This window comes from Buteo buteo, chromosome 11, assembly GCF_964188355.1.
Source record: "Buteo buteo chromosome 11, bButBut1.hap1.1, whole genome shotgun sequence".
NCBI classification, from domain to species: domain Eukaryota; kingdom Metazoa; phylum Chordata; class Aves; order Accipitriformes; family Accipitridae; genus Buteo; species Buteo buteo.
In genome coordinates, this window is record NC_134181.1 from 36,864,748 (window position 1) to 36,878,350 (window position 13,603).

Here is a 13,603-nt window from a genome sequence, read left to right on the forward strand (position 1 = left end):
GAATTAAATCCCTTCCTATTTATACATTTTTAATTTCTCAGAGAGAAGAAAGAACGTTTTCACCCTACTTTTGCAGCTGAGAAAAATGTGACAGATTAAGAAATTAAGGTTCATTAAAAAGAAGGAGGGGGAGGTTGTGGTGTAGTCAGCAGTCTGATGCTAATGGATAGAGTGTTTGTTGCCAGAATTTGGAAGTTCAGTATAACCTTAGGGATCTAATCTATAACTCTTATTTAGGTAATTAGTTCTTTTACTTCAGCATTGCCAAATCTCAGCATTCAGAATTATACGAGCTGGTAAAATATTGTAAGCCGCTAAGAAATAAGGGGACTTGAGATGTATTTTGCCTTTTTTTTTTTTTTTTTTAAATGTTTGGCTTTGAGTCAACACATTTTCAAAATCTACTTTACAACCAGAAGGCCTACAAGCATGTATTATATTTTTGAAAGGAAAATTGTGTTTTTAAATAACAACCTGACTCCAGAAGGTGGGAGTTCAAAATCCAGCAACGCTAAACTTGCATGGCTTGCACAAATACCTGTGGGTTTACAACATGAGAGACTTCTTATGTGAGTAAGAATTGGCAAGTCCATCCAGGAAGGTTTTCAGTTTCGTCGTTTTGCATGCAAGAGTAGCTACTTCAGTGCCCTATGGATACGGACTTTATAACGTTTTTTTTCTTTGACAGTGTATAAAGGTCTGGCACATATCCATGTGCATGCCTAAACTGAATGGTACTTTTCTATGCCAGCATGGCCTCAACAAAAGTTGAGCTATTTTAATTTGTTAACTGAAGATAAGTTGGACAAGGAGAACCCAGGGGAAAGTGCTGTACAAAAGTACAGGAGACTCGTACAAAATGCGTTCCTTTTGCTTTGCTTTGCCCTTTAGGTATTTTATTAACGGCTACCACCAGTTGCCTCTAAATTATTCCACTGTAGCTAGACTCAGAGCATATTTTTTCCCTCCAGTGAAGCAAATACTTTGCTTCAGCTAAACTTTGTGAAACATCTACCATTGCACTTGTCAACCTTTACGGCATTTATTTTTAAACAAATTAGGATCAGAGTTGGGTAACATGGTTCTGCTCTGTTCTCTGCTGCTAAAATACAAAGCCTTGGCTCTAATACTCAGCTGGAATGCTGACATTGGCAGTAACAGGAAGCCTGAAATTAGGATTAAATAGGTCTGAAACATTCCTTCCGATCTTAAAAGTCAGTATAGGAGATGCCACCTTTTAATGTTGATCTGGTAGGATTGATAGTAATTAACATGTTAATTATGTTGACACTGGAAGCATATTTTAGAATTTTCTGGGAACCTGAAGCTGGGATGAAAAGACACTTTTCTGCAAAGGTACCTATTCTGATAATTAATTAAAGAAGATTAAATTGTAATGTACCTTTCTGCTTTATAGCTGGTATTGCTGTCTCTGACTATCCCTGTTGTGCAGGGATAGTCTCTAATTTGATTCCAGTAGCTTTCAGTCCCTAATTACCATTGCTCAGCTACCAGCTGTTAGAGTGGTGGATTTATTTATTGCTTTGGTTTGCTGCAGGAACCTAGTACAGAAGAGGAAAAACAACCATTACCCTTTGGCTGGTGACTGCAAGCAGTGCTGGTTATTTAGCACTGGGGGAGGACTTAGCTGGCTGCCTCTCAGACCTGGTTAACTGGTTACAACTGAAGGGCAAGGCTTTAGTTCCAGTGCTGGGTAAGCATGCCTTCCTGCCCCTCTGGTGGGTGAAAAAGTCTTCAGGTTTAGTTAAGGTTGGTTTACACCTCCCTACCTAGGTGTCTTTCTTATAAGAGAGACTTGATGTCTTAGTATATTTATTAATACCTACCCTTCCTGTGGTTTCTTGGAAAAGGCAGAAAGAAGGATCAGATCCTAGAATAAGAAGTATGGGAAGCTCTCTTCCTTCCCTGGGACTTCATGGAGGTTCACAGCCTGGCTGCCTGTCCAAAGACTTGAATGTTAAAAGCTGGGTACTTTGAATTTACTCGCAATAAATGGACGTGAAAACCATGCTGTATCATGCTGTGAAGTCCCAGTGTTTGTTGCAGAATGTGGTGGATGCAAGGTATAGCACATCTGGCATTCATTTTGGTAATGAGTAATTTATCAAGACAATCTTTTAATGAATGTGGGACAGGTTTGTGGGCAGGTGAATGGTTTTAAAAAATGAGGCCAGTTGTACTTTGAGCTCTAAGCCTCACTGCATCTGTGTAAGATGGAAAAGGGAGGAGACTGCGATGGAAGAACATCTTTCTCCGGTGTCGGTGCCTTAGGGATGGCGTTCATCTCGAAGCGAAGTGCAAAAAGTAAGCAAGCCAGAGCGTTTCTTTTCGTGTGCCTTCTCCTTAGACCTCCCTGTAGTTCGCGAGGCAACTGCGCTTTCCGGGCAGACCGTATCTGAAGGGCTTTCTCCTCCGTAGCCAGCAGGTTAGCCTTTTAGGAGAGGCTGCGAACAGCCGTTTTGCTTCGCGACGTTTTCCCTCTTTGTCTTTACAATCCAGCGGGAGAGATCCGGGGGGGGAGGCGGGCCGGGAAGCGTGGGAACCCCGGGGGCTCCGGTCGGTGCCCCCCCCCCCCCCTCGCCCGCGGGCCGCCGCCCTCCCGCGCCCGGCCGGAGGGAACCGCACGGCGGCGCCGGTCACGGCGAGAGGCTTCGTCCGCCGGCGCTCGGCTCGCTCGCCGCCCCGGAGCCCGCAGCCCGCCGAGGAGCCGAAGCCGGCGGGCGCTCCCCGCTCCCCCGGCGCGCCGGGCGTGGCCGCGCCCCGGCCCCGCTCCGGCTGCGGCTGCCCGTCAGTGCCGCCCCCCTGCTCGCTCCCTCCCGGGACGGAGCCTGCCGGGCGGAGGGGAGAGCCATGTGAAAGGGACGCGTCCCCGGCGGTGGGTTTGGGTCGTTTTTTTTCTTTCCTCCCGCCGGAGCGGCGGCGTTGGTCGGTGGTCTCTTTTTCCCTGGATGGGCTCTGTCCGTAGGGAGGCTGCGGAGGGGCTCTCTGGAGCGGCGAGGTTGCTGGTCGGGTTACAAAAGGAGGGAGCTTCGCGGAGGGAAGAGACTCTGGAGGCTGTCAGAGGAGAAGGCTGGGTCCGCGGAGGGTTTGCAGGGAGCTGGAGGTGTTCTCTGCCGGGGACTGTGAAACTGGCACCTTGCGTAAATGCCTGCGGAACTCAAACAGGTTAGTGCTAAACTTGTGTCCTTCCCTTCGGGCTCTGGCAGTTCTGGGCGTCCGCATGTGCAGCGGTCCCGGCTGTGTGGAAAGCAGAAAGCTGTCAGGGGGGTGGAAGGGTTTGTTTACTTGTGTTTTCATTTCTTAGCTGAGAACTAAGAGCAAAAGCTGAGCTGCTCTTTCTAGCAGAGCATTCGAGAGAGATTTTGCTTTTGTCTCTGTTGTGTTAACTGGTGAAACACCCAAAAAAGCAAGCCATTGTTTTCTTTGACCTTCTTGTCCTGCTCGATAAATCTAGGGAACTCTTTGACACGAACAGCAAGAAATACTGCTTTTAAAAAAAGAAAGCTTTGCTGTTGGGCTTTTGTTAAATGTTTGCTTTTCCCATACAGTGTTCCGCTGCTTTCACTTTGATTTTGTTGTTGAACGTACCAGGGAAATAACTTCAGTTTTCGACTCTAAATGTTATCTTAAACAAAAAGCCATCTTGGCTGTCACGTTAATAATTATAATGGACTTACAGCTCTGTGTGAAAAGATCTCAAATATTATTCTTTACCTTGGAGTGTCATTGGGCATTGCAGACTAAAGCTGTTGCAGACTAGATTTAAAGAAATAGAGATCATGTAGACTCCTGTAACTTACAGGTGCTTACCTTATTAACCTCCTTCATCTACCTCGTGAGCCTCAGGAAACCCTATAAATTCAGGTGGTGGCAGGGTAGAGCTGCTCCTCAAACTAGGATGAGGTATTACCTGTTTCTTGACCCTCCTTTCTCTTTTCTGCCTTTTTATTAAGACAGAGTATTTTAGGATAAGAAAATGCAATGGTAATACATCACTGATAATACATCTATGAATTCGCTTAGGTTCGGTGCACTGGAATTGCCAGAGGTGCTTCGGTGTGGTGTGGTGTAATCGTGTTGTGTTCGACTTGCCCATCCCAGGAACAGAAGGCTGAATCGTTTCTTGATGCAAATACGATGTTGGTTCCCTTGAGGGAAGAGTAGCCCTTTCAGCTGGGCCCTTGAGTGATCATTTCTTTGTCTGTAGGCAGTCCCTGTAATCGCTGCCCTGCCTGCTAGAGGTGACCGAATCCTGGTTTTGTTTGGGTGCTTGTTTGTGTCACGCTACCTGTGCACTTCTTAGGGAGGAAGGGATTTTATCTGTGTACGTGGTCCCGTTCCTACTTCCTGACCTGAAGTTACTGTACCTGTCAAATTACAAGCAACGGGTTGTTGATTTTTAGGTAGATATAATTAGCAGCTCTTTGGATCTTGTTTTTGGTTGGGTTTTTTTCAATACATGAAGAAAATAATTGGAGGTAAGGAGCAGAATGCTAACTGTAAAAAAAGGTGTGTTTAATGTCTTTTGTGCAGTAGAGCTCTGTTCTTGTCTTCTGTTTTTTCTGTTTTGAGAGGAGGAAAAGCTTGAGTGAGAGTGGAAGATTATAGTTAATCACTTTAGGTCATGCATTTTAGTTAACTTGTAAATTCTTCTTCCATATCAAAACAAAAAAATCTCATGGTTTTAATTTTCATGCTGCCTGTCATAGTTGTGGATCAGACAGAGATATGTTATTTTATCTTTTCTGATGGAGCAAGGGTTATTGATTCATTCTGAGGTCTTTTTGCAATGTAACTGATCAGTCTGACACTGCAACAGTGTGTTAGAGAATGCTTTGCTTGATGAAAGGCTGTAGTTTTAAACAGTGAGTTGTCAGAGAAATTTATTGTGCAGTTACAGGGCCTCTAGAAAGTAATCTTTTTAGCTTTAATGATCACAATTAAGTAAAACTAAGCCAAATGGATAAGGGACTTCGAGGTGAATGGCAAGTCTACACAATCCATACAGACAGAAATAGGAGAGATGCTAGAACGGATTTCTGCCACATTATCTAAACACATTAGGTCTTTACTTAAAGACAGTTATGGAATCATAATTAAAAAGAACCAAGAGTAACTTCTAACTATGCTTTTGGCTTCTAATGGGAACAGTCACGCTTCCTGAAGTTTTGGGCCACAAAAGCAGCATTGTACCTGGGAGCACTGGTAGAAGAAACAAAAGACTGAAAAACTATTCTTGTGGCCATGAGTGGGCAGGGCAGGTGTCACCTTGGCATTCTCCCTTGGCCGTTCCCCTTCCTTCTGATGAGGGATGAAGACTGCTGAAGTTTGTGCCGAGTATCTGCAGTCTGACATTCTGCAGTGGCCTGAAAGGAAGTATAGAGCTTATGAATTCAGAAGGATCTTGAAGTCTGGAACTGTTAAAATATGTTTGGTTACTATATGACATACAGCTTTGATCTGGATCTGAAATCTTAAGTGCTGGCTTGCCTCAGGGCCATGAAGTTAGGAAGGGGAAAGGAGTCACTAAAAGTGATTTTTGCCAAAACTCTTCAGTTCTGTGTTATTCCTGCTTCAGAAAATACTTTGCTAACATTCCTAACTCAGGCACCGAACTCAGCGATGCTGCCATTCCTCAGCACTTTGTCCCTGAAGCATTTCGCTAGATGATGATGCTGATGTGAGAGAGTACGAAATCTTAGATCTGGCAGGATGAAAAAGTGGTTAATGCATTAGTGACATACCTGATATGAGTCTGCACTGCTGAAATGTTCATTGGAGGTGCAGCATGCAAAAGCATCATCATTTTCCAAACAGTTGGGCAAGTCATACTAGAAAAACCAAGTACGAAGGGAGCTTAATTTTTTAACATGGATCATTATACAGATTCACCCATGGATTCTCACATATAATAGACCTGAAACAGGTCTAATGTGCTCCACTACCTTGGAGCGAAGAGATGCAGCAGTCTACAATGTTGACTCCTCCCTACTTCCCAAAGTAAACCCTTTGCCAGCAGTTGTGACCTCTGTAGCAGAGCTGGGCAAAGGGAATATGTTTTGGGACTTGGTTACTGAGATGTTGAACTATGTACTGGAGCAACTGAGTGGAGGCACACGTTCCCTTCTGCTAGCTCTGCAACAGAGGCAGTAACTCTCTGCAGGAGGGTGGACGTTGTGACTCTTTAGGCAGCTACTGCTTAACTTGGGTATGAAACTTCAGAACTCAGGTGTGGGGATGTGCCGTTACCTCTTGATACAGGGGTTTGCACAGTGGGGTCCTTCCCCATGACTAGGATGCTCTGGAGCTGCAGCAGGATGCAATGTGTAGGTTGTGAGAATGGAAATGTTCTGTTTCTGAAAATGCTGTTGCAAGAACTGTGTTCTTCTAGAAGTGCTGTTGTGTGCTGTTGGGATATGAGGGTTTATAATGCCCAATTTGTGTGTCTGCCTGTGTGTATACAGCTTTGTAACAGCAATAGATATACCAAGCAAAGCATTCCAGCAATTGCGCTTCCCGAGGCCGTGTTGCTTAGCCACCTGTCCCAAGGGTCGTGAGGTGAGCTGGTGTACGGGGAGAATCAGGCTGTCTGCATTTTTTGCTTAAGTTACACTGCAGTTAACTAAAAATAAAACTGTTTGGTGGTTGTTTGTTTGTTTTTTTAAAAGTACACTCAACATCTTTCATAATGTAGAAATAATCATTACAGAAGATAAAACGCATGGGGAACAAAGCATGTTAACCACATTTGAAACTGCACAGGCTGGACATTTCTAACGAGGCTTCTTGCAAACATTTCATGTGAAAGACTCTTCTCTGAGGAGTTTCTGCCATTAAATTAAGGTTTTCATACTGACCGGTAAGAGTAGGTTCAGGGCCACTTGGTGAAAATAGTTGTGTGTCTGTATTTGGGTGTTACATAATGAGGCATATATCTGCATATGAGGATTTTAGCATGTTCTCAGTATGTCTTTACCTGTTCTTGCATCTGTTCCTTAGTTGCTCTAAGTTAATTTCCTCTGTGATAGAAAAATTGTGCTGGGAGACTTCTAAAAAGCTCCTGTTTCATTTGAAGCATGCCATAAAGGAGTAGGGAACATACCATATTTCACTTACTGCTTCTTCCCACCCCGAAACTGCTGAAATGCCTATGCTAATTTAAGGAGGTGTTACTCCCTCCCCTCACCCCCTAAGATACCACTCTGAGACACAGAATTAATACTTCTAAGATAACATGTATTTAACTAAGGAAACTAGAATTTCAGACTCCACCACTGCTTGTTCACCTTTCTGGAAACATTTGTGGGTATGGTTGTGTGAGATGGGAGCTTCAGCTTCACTGGGCTAAGAAGATCTATCCTTTTCTGCTGCTGGCTGTTGGTTTCCCAAATTATGCAACAGGTTACCCTCTTGCTCACGCAAACATGTGTTTTGAGGACTGTTCTGTGGACAAGACCGGTGATCCAGCTTAAAAACTGAAGCAAACCTTACATGCTTTAGGAAAAGAGGAATGACAGCTTGAGCCAGACTGTTTGAGGCCCTTGGAAGAGCTGTACCTTCCTCCTGGAGGTACAGCAGGGAAGAGAAACAGCTCTGTATTAAGCAGGTTAGTGGGAGAAAGAAAAGGACAAGGAATAAACAGAAACATATGCATAGGATCTCATGTAACTACTCTTGCTGGTGAAACAACATCAAAACAATACAGGGGTTTCACATCTGCAGTGACTTGGCCTGGGAGCTCTGTGTACATTTTGTTTGGTCAGATCTTCCCCAGGGCAGAAGGGAGTGTTAGAAAGACACTGTTGTTCATGTTTTTGAAAACTACTATTGTTTCAGTAGCATCTTTTGTGTGACTGATGTAGTCCAGCAAAACTCAGCTATGCCCAATAATGACTTTATGGAAAAATGGCAGAAAAAGTTAAGGTTGCGTATGAGGGTTGATAGTGGATGGGAACTTTCTTCTGTTTAACTCTGCCTTCCAAGGTATTTTTGTTAATAGGAAACTTCCTCATAATTTCATATTAGCCTCTGTATTTTTCATAGCATTGTATTTCGCTAGTAGGTTTTCTTTGGTTTTGTTTCTCCTTGTAAGGATGAGGGGGACCTGATGATTCCTCCCTGTGTCCCAACCATGGAATAAATAGCAAGAGGAGAGGTTTATGAGTGAATGAAGTGCCTGAAATAAATCCTGAGACTAGAGAGAGTGTATTTCAAATTCTTGGATAAAAAGAAAACTGAAACTCAAACTTTGATAGTTTTAAATTTCACGCTGTCCTTTGTGTCTCGTGTATCTCATTAGGTTGCAGCCAGGCTTTGGGATTATTTTTTTTATTATTATTCATTTGTCTGCATGCCTAAGTAGTGAACAACTGTAACTGTACCTGAGAGAAGCTTGATGAGCATGCAGAGGCTAAAGTCTCACTTTCTCTAAGGAATCATAATCTTTTGTATATACAAATGGGTGGGCAAGATCTATTCTGTCTTACTAGGGGGTGGTGATTCCGCAGACTCAGTGCTCCCTGTATACTGCAGTAATGTGAAAATTCATTACTTTCAATGGTGTTCTCTGCCTCTTTGATGAGTCAAGCCCACACCTGCTTACAGCAGGAAATTGAAATGCCTGAGTTTTCCCTTTTGGCTAATCCCACACATCTATCCTTAGCATCACAACGCTTCTATTTGGCATTCAGAAAATAAAGTGAAAACTGTTCTAAGTAAACCTGGAGAATTTTTGAGCTTGGGAATTTCTGCCTCCGCAAGCTAAATCACTTGGCATAGCTCTGAACTTTTATTTTTAGTAAAATTTTCACAGCCTGACTATTGTAATGTTCAGAGAAAGAGATATTCCTGAAAGCCTGAAATGAAACCAGAATGTGAGGGCTTATTTTTATACTGTAGAGAATGTATTTTCGTGTGTGTATGTGTGTTTTTATATATATATAAATATATGGAGGAAATGAGAAGATGATTTAATTTAATAGCATTACTTTGGAGCTATGTGTAGTATAACACTGATCAGTATCACCTGGAATGTTCAGAAGACTTTTAAACTTCCAAACTTGTAATTCATTGAGGAGCTGATAAAGATACACAGCAGAATTGATTTATGGATGGTAGAGCCCTGAGATGTAAACAGCTCCTGTGTGTGATCAGGATTATTCTGCTGTTTGACTTGTAAAGTCTTTCAAATTATTTTAGCAAGTTTTGCATCTGAAGTTATTTGCATCTCCCTCTTTTGATGATATGATTCTCAGGGGAATTCAGTGTTATGGGAATAAAGGCTCTTTTGGCTTCTGGGCATGGCAGCATGTGGGCCTTAGCTGGTTGGTTTTGTGATGCATTTAACAAAGACATAAACCACTGTTTATATCAGAACGTTATGCAGAGATGAGAGCTTTCTAAATTTGAATGAGATGGAGTTACTTGGTTTAGGAGTTTAATACAGGCTATTGAAAATATGTTAAATTCCAAGTAGCTTTGGAGAAAGGTTTGGTAAGGAAACCAGTATATAAGGCTACATATTGTACATTACACAGTACTGCGTTACAATAATGCAAAACAAATTGTTTTGAATGGACTAAATGACTTATAGAACAAGTTATGCAGGTGGCTGGATTTCTCCATCGACACCTTCCTGAATCCTTATTAATCGTTGGTAAACCAGACCCTAATTTTTTTAAATTGAAATGGTGGCTAGAACCTCTTGCATGGTACCACTGTCTCATATTGGCATGAATTCTGTAGAGCAACTGCTCTGGTTCTGCATCAGGTCATGCTGATGTTCTCCCAAGTACATCGTTTACTCCCAGTCACCTTGCTGACTTCTGTTAGTGTTTTGTCCTTCTTAAACCTTCTTCCTAGTGGTAGCAGTGGTGACCAGAATAATTCTCCTATTGTTCATATACATTAAATTAGGAGGAATGTATTACCATTTAAATTTATTCTAGCAGATGCTTTATGTTACTGGCCTCAATTACATTGGTTATCAGCTCATCTGTACAACCAGCAGTATGTTTTGAGAGACCAGTGTTTCCCAGCTAGGCTGTCTTGGTGATCTCTCTGCCATTTTAAGTCTCTGAGGAATCCTAGATGGTTTTCACTAGCTTAAGAGTGCAACTTTTTAGATCATTTTTTATGATGCTCTAATGAGGCAACAGTTATGAATACTCTTTTCCTGGGTTGTAAAAGATTTCAACTTAAATGCCAGCTGCTGTGAAAGTAAAGAGTGACTTTGTAAATTGTAGATTTTATTTATAAAATACATGTTGATGCTGCTTACTATTGTAAAATCTAACTCGCTGCTTCCACAGCATCCAGCCATGAGGTGTCCCCTTGAACTCTGGGATTGCCAACAGACTTTCTTTTTTAAGAGTAACTAATGATATTAAGAATTGCCCTTGGTGAAAAGGGAATGGTTATTTCTATGCTGGTAACTTCAAAAGCTATATGGTTTCATTGCTATCACTAAATGCTGCTTGGCTTGTGTATTATCATGCCTTAGTTGTTTTCTGTTGAGTTGGTAATACTTTGAAATTGGCTGGTGTGCTGCAAAATAAATTCTTTACTGTCTAGTTGCTTTTTTCCTTTTTTTTTTTTTTGCTACTAGATCTTATAAATACAGTCATATCTTGATATTTGAGGAGAGGTGGTCTTCATAACATACGAGAGTTATGTGGTTCTTAAATGCTCATGAAAGAGGTGATTGGACTTCATAGGTGAGATATTTCCCTTTGGGTGTTCTCACTTGTTGCTCATTTGGGTAAAGAAAGTGAGCAGGTGAAAGCCCCTCCTAAAGCAGCACTTGACTACCCTGTTCCTGACCTGTGTGAGATTGTAACCTTCCCACCTTACTGGGGCATCAGAATGGCAGTACTTCAAACATTCCCCAAACTTAAGAATACAAGACGTGCATAATACCTTGGTTTACATGTGCACTGAAACCTTCATCGCCATGATAAGGGCTTCAGAAGTGCTTTGCATAGTTCATATGCTGTTACGGAAGAACCCTGTGGCTGGTTTGCAAACAGGAGGGGAACAAAGTTCTGTCTTCCTCCGCAGCAAGGGAGGCAGCAAGCTGGGACGATGGGAGTGGCTGCCAACTAATGCTGGTGGTTGGGGGAAGTTAAACATGCAGTTTTCTGGATGAAATTTCAGTGAATTGGTTATGTGGAAAGCCTGTCCTTGCCTTCTAGCACTGGCAGGCAAGTTAGTAGATATTTAATAAAATATATGGAAACTTTAAGTCTGCTAGTTATGGGATTATTTCACTTCTGTGGGGTGATTGTGTCCTAGCAATAAGAGTGTCAGAACCTGATGCCACAGCTCCCATCTTTGTCGGGTTTTTTCTTTTTTTTTTTCCCCATCTTTTTTTTCTTTTTTTTCCCCTTGTTTTTCGTTTTTCTTTGTGTTTTTTCTTCTGCCACCCCTTCCATGCTTTTTAATAAGCTTATTGTACTTTCTGGTTCTTCATTTTTCTCTTTGTCCAAAAGGAATGGACTATGGTATGTTTCCAAGAGTTTTAAAAAATTGTATTTCTCACATTAGCATATGTAAATGTGAGTAAATACTAGATGAGAAACATTTTGCTTTTGTCCTTAGCAATTTCATCTCATCTGGGTCATTCTTTCTCTTTCTACCATGACATGTTGTTTTATTACCTGAGGTTAGAATGCATCTTGGTCATGGTGGCACATTTATCTTGTATTTTATGATGTGATCTTATCACATCCCATTTCTTTTCTTTTTCCTATTCAGCTTTTCATCTGTCAGTGACAGTCATGACACCAGCTAGTGGCATAGTAATACCAGGGCAATGTATTAGTGCGTACAGTTGGCAATTTTTAAGGGTAATACTTTGCTTCTAACGTACAATATTCTTTTTAGCAGGTTATTTCTGGAGGGAAGAGCTATTTGTAATTACATCAAAAATGGCAGCCATCAATCAATTTCAATGTAGGAGGTAGCAAAAAAAGGCTTCCTTGGATAACATTCAGTAACTATAAAGCAAACAGAAGGTGACACTACACCCTTCTCTCCTGGCTCCAACTACAAGGAGGTGCAAAGAAGTGCTAATTCATTATTTCCGTTATAGTGACAGACAGACCTTTGTATTTGCAGTTGCAGCTTCTGTATTTTAACATACAAAAATAAGTATTTTCCATCAACTCTATGAGAATGTGAAGTGAGAGGGAGAATGTTGTTCAGTTCCATTGTTGAAAATGTTATGGCCCTTTTTGATATGTTGGATTTAAAAATGTATTCTTTCCTGCCATTGCTTCAAGAGCCAAATCTTCAAAGAGAAAACTGCTGCCATATAGGCAACCAAAAATGAGGGACAGACTTTCAGATCTTTCAAGCTAGTATATACCAACTCCAGATCAATTAAAGATCAATTAAAGAGTGCTGCGTCAAGCCACTGAACAATTTTGAAAATCTGGCTGCTGGTGTTGGTGTGTAAATAGGAACTGAAGATCTGCCTACAAATTGCTTTAAGTCTAATGTGACACACTGTTAATCTAGTAAGTTTTTCTGCTTCTTGATTTTTGAGACTCCAGTCAAAATCATCTTTGTGTTTCAGTTACATGGGATCAGTTTATTTTTCTTTTTCTTTCTTTCACAAAGCTGATACTTTAAAATTTCAGCTTAACAGTGCCAACGCAAACTTTTCAATACTCAAACAAAATGTAATTTTCTTCCTTTGCTGCCTCTACCAAGAGGCACAGCGAATATTGTGTAACGCCCATCCCAAGCTTGGCTGGATTCCAGAGACTTTCCAGAAAGAGAGACATTAGTAAAATGAGCATCTGCGGTGTACATCAAGATAGTAAAAGAAGAGTCATGTCCACAGCAGCTGAAGTGCTGTGCATGCTTGTATAACTACATTGCAAATGCGTGGGTATGCTTCATGAATTGTTGCACTTTGAATTTTTTTGTGTTCAAAGAAACTTGGCTGAGGTACATTATGTGGATACTGTTTTGGCAACTGGAGTCACAAAAATATTTATGAAGACTGTTGGGTTCTTCCCCCATGCTCTTATCCCTCCTTCCTGTATTTAAAATTTAAGTGTTTTGTTTTATTCTTCAGAAAAAAATCCACAGTTTCCTCTTAAAGGGACAGGGAGAATTCGCTTTCTCCTGAGTGTGAACTATAGATAAATGCTTTTTAAAGATGCCTTGAAAATGTAATGTAATGATGGAAACACACCACTTAAACTATGTTGTTTTTTAATGTTTCGTGTGGATTACAAAGACTGTATTTTCGGGTGGCTAATGAATTGGGAAAAGGTACTTTTCCTTCCTCTTAAAATTCAACTCCATGTTCTACTGAGGAAAAATGTCAGGATGGCTTTGTTTGGCACTTCACACAGTATAGCTCAAGTAAAAATACTGTTTTGTGGTTCTGCTGTATTGTGTTTCCCATAATGGTGGTGGGAATGCAGTATGAATGCCCATAGGATCATGTGGGCTCCTGGTTTCATCCAGAGTGGAGGTAGGCTGTGAACTTATCTGTGAAGCATGGTTGGGATCAGACTGCACACGTGGTTAGTGCGTGGGAGGTAATGCGAGGTGACGAAGGCCAACT

General features: G+C 41.6%; 1 protein-coding gene across 3 annotated transcripts in view; it reads left to right on the forward strand.

Annotated features, from left to right (window-relative positions):
* Nucleotides 1-2,762: 2,762 nt before the first annotated feature.
* ARVCF (ARVCF delta catenin family member) overlaps nucleotides 2,763-13,603 on the forward strand; it is a 152,048-nt gene continuing 141,207 nt past the window's right edge. Inside the window, exon 1 of one of the 3 annotated variants that reach the window (XM_075041533.1) lies at nucleotides 2,763-2,896. Coding sequence is in view for 1 of the 3 variants with exons in the window: in XM_075041534.1 (XP_074897635.1) it covers nucleotides 3,166-3,186 (21 nt within the window). In the remaining 2 variants the exon portion in view is untranslated. Of the gene's footprint in view, nucleotides 3,187-13,603 lie in introns of all 3 variants that reach the window. The other 2 variants (XM_075041535.1, XM_075041534.1) reach the window with 2 other exon arrangements.